General features: G+C 35.2%; 1 protein-coding gene across 2 annotated transcripts in view; it reads left to right on the top strand.

The window, feature by feature from the left end:
• The window catches only part of LOC124951380 (protein pangolin, isoforms A/H/I/S-like), a 139,443-nt gene that overhangs the window by 117 nt on the left and 131,826 nt on the right, over nt 1–7,500 (top strand). For both annotated transcript variants that reach the window (XM_047499708.1, XM_047499711.1), the window contains exons 1-2: nt 1–182; nt 516–594. The exon at nt 1–182 is cut by the window's left edge and continues 117 nt beyond it. In XM_047499708.1, the coding sequence (XP_047355664.1) occupies nt 33–182; nt 516–594 (229 nt within the window). In that variant the 5' untranslated portion in view covers nt 1–32. The remainder of the gene's footprint in view (nt 183–515; nt 595–7,500) is intronic.

Below are 7,500 nucleotides of genomic sequence, written 5' to 3'. Positions count from 1 at the left end.
CGACGACGGTGGCCGTCGCCCGGCCCGCAATAATGCCGCACGTCAGCAGCAGCGGCGGCGGCGACGATCTCGGTAGCGAGGACGAGGTCAAGGTTTTCAAGGATGAGGGTGAGGACGAGAAGAGGTCCTCGGAAAACCTCACCGAAGAGAAGAGCTCCCTCATCGACCTTACGGAGTCTGAGGTGCGCTACGATAATAATCATCATCATTATCATCATCATACACCTCTTACTACTACTACTACCACTACTACTACTACTACTACTACTACTACTACTACTACTACTACTACTACTACTACTAGCACTACTACTACTATTTCTAGTAGTAATAATAATACTACTACTACTACTACTACTACTACTACTACTACTACTACTACTACTACTACTACTACTACTAGTCTTCTTCATCCTCATCATCAATACAACTACGTCCTACGTCATTCTTCTATAATTACCGGGAGAGACGGGACAGCATCCCATAAGGACGATGATGTGTGTGTGTTGTTGCAGGAAAAGGGCTCGCTCGCCGCTGGGAGCTACGCTACGACGGGCAAGACGTCGGCCAGGTCCGACCTCAGTCCCGTTTTTGGTGAGTACTCAAAAAATTATATATTAAAAAAAAAAAAAGAACCTTCATATTTATTTCACCTCGCACCACGTCTACACCCACTATAGGGAACCTCCCTCGGGCGCGCGCGCACAAACACACACGTATATATAAACACGCACTTCTTTTTATCCTTTATTTATTTATTTATTTATTTTCTGTATTTATTTATTTATTTATTTTCTGTATTTATTTTGTCCTTATACAATTTTTATCTCCATTTTGTTTTTTGCATTGTTTTTTCTTTTGTTTTTCTTGGTTTTATTTCTTTTTTCTTTTTTTTTTTCTTTCTTTTTTTTTTATATATACATATCCTTCTTTCTTTCTCTTTAAATCGAATACGGCATTGTGTTTTAAAATAATACGTAAGCGTGTGTGTGTGTGTGTGTGTGTGTGTGTGTGTGTGTGTGTGGTGGGAGGCTTGGGGGAGGAATGGGTGGATGGTTGGGCGAGTTTGTTTGTGTTGTTTATCGTTTTATGAATCGTCCTACGAATTTTTTTTACATCTCATCAGTTTGTTATTAAGTTCTTTAGGATAGACGATTTCTATTTACAGTATCAAACTTCGCTTTCTTTTCTTTTCTTCTTCTTTTTTTTTTTTTTTTTTAGAAACGATCAAATTTCGTAGAATCGTTAAGCGGCTTTTCTCTTTGTTAAATCAGACTTCGTGCATACGTAAATAAATATGTATGATGTATGCATGCATGTATGTATGTATGTATGATGTTAATAATGTTCTCACGTATTTTTTTTTTTTTTTTTTTTTTTTTTTTTTTTTTTTTAATTGGTAACCAATATATAACAAAGCAAAGTATATTTCCTATTCTTTTTCGGCAAACCAATCTTATTGTTCTCTCTTTCTCTCTCTATTTCTCTCTCTATTTCTCTCTGTATTTCTCTGATATAATTGGTATATGTATATATGTCGCAACGGCAACTAATGGAGGTGCCACGCGTGTTCAATCGTTTTAATGCCTTCGAAGGTGTCCCTTTGAACTTTCCGGCGAGGAGGGAAAAACAGGACACGCCGGATTTTGCAATATTTTTTCTCTCCTTTTTTTACTTTTCTTTTTGTTCCCGTCCATTTTTCTCCTTTTCTCTTTTTTTCTTTCTTTTATTTTTTTCTCTCTCTCTCTCTCTTTCTTTTTTTTTGTCAAAGCTATAAATGGTTGTATGCCGAGAGTAAGAGAGAGAGTAAGAGAGAGAGAGAGAGAGACAGACTAGTTGTGTGTGTGTGTGTGTGTGTGTGTGTCGCCGATTTATGGTAAAAAAAACTCGATGAAAAGAAACGACGTTATGTCTAACCGAGCGTAACATCGTCGCCTGGAAAAAGAGACAGAGATAGATTTATAAAAAAAAAAGAAAAAAAAAAAGAAAAAAAAAAGAAAGAAAGAGAGAGAGAGAAATAGAGAAGCCGTTAATTAAAAAGAAAATTTTATTCATTTTCCTCTAAATAATCTTATTCCTCGACGCTAAGTCGATTCCTTTTCAGATCGTTGAAAAATTAACTCGTCTCCGTAATAAACGCGTTACGTTACCCTGAGATAACATACTATATTAGTTGTGTGTGTGTGTGTTCGTTTTTCCCATGGTGACTAGGAGAGCGGAAGCGCGCGTCCACGAATTATTCGATTAACCGAGAATTCCACGAAAAAGTACTTTCGAGCACGTGGCTCGTGTATGTACTATAGTAGTAGAGACAGGTAGGTAGGTAGGTAGAGATACCTACGTACGTACGTTTACATAAATTTATGCATACATACATAGATACATACGTACGTACATACGTACATCTCTCGTTTCAGAAAGAGAGAGAGAGAGAGGAACGTACCAATCGATTCGTCGAATCATTATTTATCGTTCGACTGGAATACTAAAAGATACCTTTGTTTCGATATCGAAATTGTCAGGATATTATTATCAACATCCCTTGATCGTCTAAACTATTATCTCATTAATCTATAATATCTTTTATCATTCCTTATTATATTCTATGTGTATGGGAGATTTATGTGTTTGATAATTTGCGTATTACAATTTTCTTTTTCTTTTCTTTCCATTTTTTTTTCTTTTTTCTTTTTTCTTTTTTTTTTTACACTCAAAAGAAAGATCTTAAGAAATTTTGAATCCGATGGAAACAAATTATCAATAAGTTGTAATAAACTTCTTTACGATCTAACGTATCACACTATATAATACGAATCGACGTTTTGATTACGATACCACCATAACACTTGTCGGTATCTTTCAAATCGAATGATAGTATATATAAAGTCGTCGGAAATATATATATGTATATATATATATATATATATGTATATATATAATAATGAATAAATTAATACGGATTAAGTCTGTAGGATTGACTGTGAATAACGTTAACGTGTTATCAGGAAAACTAACGTGACTCGTTAGAGATCCTACATAGTTATTTTCCAATTTAATTTCACGTCAATCTACTGTTCCTTGAGACTTTCAACGTCGCGCAAATCCTCGTTTTGATCGTTCCATGCGAAAGAGATTGATTTAAAAAAAAAAAAAAAAAGAGAAAAAGAAAAAAGAGAGAGAGAGAACAGAAATAGAGAGAGAGAGAGAGAGAGAGAGAGAGAGAGAGAGAGAGAGAGAGAGAGAGAGAGAGAGAGAAAGCAAGAGGAATCCAGTCCAGTTCGCGTCAGTTTCGAGAGAAACGCCTCGAACACGTTTTCAAATTGTCGATTCGCCTTCGGGCGTGAAAATCGTTCATGTTTTATCTCTCTCTCTCTCTCTCTTTCTATCTATCTATCTATCTATCTATCTATCTATTTATTTATCTGTCTGTCTGTCTCTTTCTCTTTCTCTTTCTCTTTCTATCTCGCAGTAGCTCGACATCGGAAGGCGCCGGTTTCGTCGTCCTCCTTGACATACCGAACAATCTGATAAGGTTGTCTGTTCCGAGGAGATAGCCGAGGATATCTCGACTCGATTTCTTCGATTAACGTCGTTTAAGTACGATCGAGAAGACGCGATAAGAATCGAAAGACCAACGACGAAGATATACCTTGCGACTCGAAAACGCCAATCCGATAACTCACGAGATCGTGCTATGGAGTTATTGACCATTGTAAATAGAGAAAGCGAAAGAATCAAAGAGAGTGAATGTGTGTGTGTGTGTGTATGTATGTATGTATGTATATGTGAGTGGGTAGGTGGCGAGGGGAGGGATGTTTCGGAAGAAATTGTTTTGGATTTAACGTCGATTTTAGTTTTCATCTTTTAGAGCTTCAACGTTCCAAGAAATATGTTTGATCCGACTCGTTAACTGGACAGCCTACCAATTTTCTCTCTCTCTCTCTCTCTCCTTTTTTTTTTTTTTTGTTTTGTATTTTTTCTGGTGTGCCATCTTGAGACGAGTCGATCATTTACTTTTCAAATTTTAACAAAAGAATAATTTTATTGTCATCTTTTTTATTTGATTGCTCAAATAATTCTAACTAATTTATATATATATATATATATATATATATATATATATATAATATATTTATCTCTCAACTTTCAATAATAAATAATTTTCTTGTTATCTTTTTTATTTGATTTCTAAAATAATTTTGTTTAATTAAATGCATACATACATACACACACACATATATATATATATATATATATATATATACGCGCACACACACAAACACATATTATTTTTTTTTAATTATTAATATATCTATCAAGTTGGTGGTTTTATTCGAATCGTTTGACATCCAAGTTGATTTGATTTCCATCGAGCTCGTTACGAGGGGATAACATTATGCTTAATATCACACGTATAATTAGATGGGCATCGATCCGAATTCCCATGTTTTCCGAAGAGAGGGAGAGAGAGAGAGAGAGAGAGAGAGAGAGAGAGAGAGAGAGAGAGAGAACGGCGGTCATGATTGGTGGAAAGGGAGAAGAATCCTGTTGTATCGAAAGAGAAAGAGTGATAGAAGAGACAGAGAAAGAGAGTAGACAACCTGTGACAGCAATTTCAGAACAATTTTCCATACTGATCTCATTCGTTTCGACGTAAAAATCACATACTAAACACGACAAAGTAAATTGAAAATGACACGGTGGTCAGCTTGTATATATACCATGATTGAAAGAATTCTTTCTTTCTTTCTTTCTTTCTTTCTTTCATCCGTTTTTCTTTTTAATTTGTTTTTTTTTTCTTTTTTCTCTCTTTTTTTTTTTGTTTTTAACTGATTTACATTTCTTCTCTTACTCTAGTTGAATAATTTGTTTGTATGTACGTACCTACACACACATACACACACACACACACACACACACACACACACACATATATATATATATATATATATGTGTGCATAAATACATACATATAAGTATGTATAAACACACACACACACATATATATATATATATATGTATATGTATGTTGTTGTATGTCACTGATAAATCGAGTCCCGTCGCACGGTACACAGTGTCGAGCATGTTGCCAAAACATTTTAATGAGTAACGCGTTGTTCAACGCCGATCAAAGCTACTGCTAACTTTTAGACACGTGTCTCTCTAAGAGAGAAGAACGTTCGAGGTATGTGTCTCGAAATAATTTCGAGTATTTATTTTAAAAGTCAAACGCATTTCATTCGTTCGAATCTGAAACGATCCCGTCGAAATTTCACTCTGTTCTAAGATTATTATTATTATTGTATTTATTTAATTATTTATTTATTTATTTATTTTTTTTTTTTTTTTTTCTATTTATCAATTTTTCGACGATCGATAAAAATGAAGATCGATGTATCGCACGTTGATGAAATATTAGGATGAAAGTTTAGGATGAAAATTTTTGGGAAAAATTCGTTTAGAGGAAAATCGCTCATAATTTTGGACCATATAATAAGCAAACTATGCTACTACTATGTTATTACTTGGTTTAAGATGTGTTATCCGTGTTGTGTGTGTTGTTTGTCGAGCGAAAGCGAAGGTTTCGTTCTCGCTTTTCAAAGAAACACGCGCGAAGAAGTATAGTACGTTATATGTAAGTATGTACGTCGCACGGGCTGCTTCGTAATCGCTTAAGTGGTTAATTACGGTGCTTCGAGGAAAGCGAAAGAAGGTTGAGGTGAGATTAATCTTTCCGTCGATTACTTCACCGAAGATCCTTTTTTCCCTACACCCCCTCCCCTATCTCCCTCTCTCCCTTCATTTATTTTTTCTTCTCTTTTCCTTCTCTCCCCCCCCTCCCCTCTTCCCCACCCCTTTATTTTTCTTTTTAAATGATCCACGTACAAAATAGTTTCCATCGTGAATACGTATTATTTTTGTTATTGAACGCTTTGCGTGAGAGAAAAAAAAGGGTTCAATATTTCGAATTAACCCGCGGCACTCCCCCCCCCCCCCCCCCTCTCCTTCTCCTCGACCCCCGCAATCATATCAAACGATCTATCGACATGTGAAATAATTAAAAGATATCAAGTATATGGAGTTTTTCCTTTTTTTTTTTTTTTTTTTTTTTGTTGAATTTGAATCACAAATTGATACGAATTGTCTTGGCGTAGGAGGAGGGAGGGGGTTTGATGTTTAATTTCTTTTTGATTCTTGCGTTGTCCTTTTTTTTTTCTCCTTTTAATATCAATTTTTTAATATCAATGACCGTTCTACGAAAAAATCGTTTGTTTGTCATTTAGCCCGCATTAATAATCCATCAAGCCAAACGATATATCGAGTACGAGATGTTCGAGAGTTCAAGTGTTCAGAATAATTAAATACGTATGGAATGAGTGTATTTATAAATTTTTTCTTCTTTTTTTCTCTCTCTCTTCTTTTTCTCTCTCTCATTCTTTCTTTTTTTTCTTTTTCTTTCTTTTTTTTCTTTTTTTTTTTTTTTTGTTTTTCTTTCTTTTTTTTTCTTTCTTTTTTTTTTTTTTTAAAGATCATCAACAAAACTGTTTTCTCGAGGATTATTTGATTTCATATCGAATTTTGTTTCCTTGTTCGTTCGCTTGTTTCTTTTTTCTTCCCTCCCTACCGTTAATGACGTCCTACGAAAAAAGAAAAAAAAAAAGAGAAGGGAAATAAAATAAAATAAAAAATCGTCATTTTTTTTTTTTTTTTTTTTTTTTTTTTCCATTCTCCTCTCTAAGTGGACAACGAGAGGGAAAGAGAGAGAGGAGCTGCGCTTTTTTAAAATTCCCTCCGAACGAGATTCGAAAACCAGTTTGCGTCCTCCTTATGTTTCTTAAAGAGGCTTCTTCTACGTGGCTTCGAAAAATTCCATCTGTAATTTCGTGAGATATATCGCGTGTGTGCGGTCGAAGTATAAGATAGAGAGAGAAAGAGAAAGAGAAAGAGAAAGAGAAAGAGAAACGTTCTCTACTCTCTCGTCGTTCCTGTAATAACGGAGAGAGAAAAGTACAAAAGCAGAAAGCGCGGCGGGCCACGTTAATTCCTCTTTTCGGTGTATATATGATACACGCATATACGTAAAATACCTACCATTGCGGTGATAGCAATGATATGGTGGTAATGGCAATGGTTATGGTGGTAGTAGTGATGAATTTGGTGGTGATGTTGGATGGTTTAGTGGGGTAGAAGGAAAGAAGGGAGAAGGGAAAGGGGGAGAACATAGAACAAAAATTCTTTTCAAAACGAAATTTCAAGAGGGAACAGGATGAGTTAATATTAATCACCGTATTTACTAGGGCCTCCTCTCTTTCTATCTCTATCTCTCTCTCTTTCTCTCTCTCTCTCTCTCTCTCTCTCTCTCTCTCTCTCTCTGATGATTGGTAGATTGGCAAATGAAGATCGACATATTCACGTATACATACACATACACGTACATGTGTGTGTGTGTGTGTTTAACACGTACATACGTAAAACGAAGATGAGAAGGACTAATCGTTT

The sequence above is a fragment of the Vespa velutina genome, chromosome 1, assembly GCF_912470025.1.
Source record: "Vespa velutina chromosome 1, iVesVel2.1, whole genome shotgun sequence".
NCBI classification, from domain to species: domain Eukaryota; kingdom Metazoa; phylum Arthropoda; class Insecta; order Hymenoptera; family Vespidae; genus Vespa; species Vespa velutina.
Note: the sequence above shows the minus strand (reverse complement) of the source record. Positions and strands in the feature narration are given on the sequence as shown.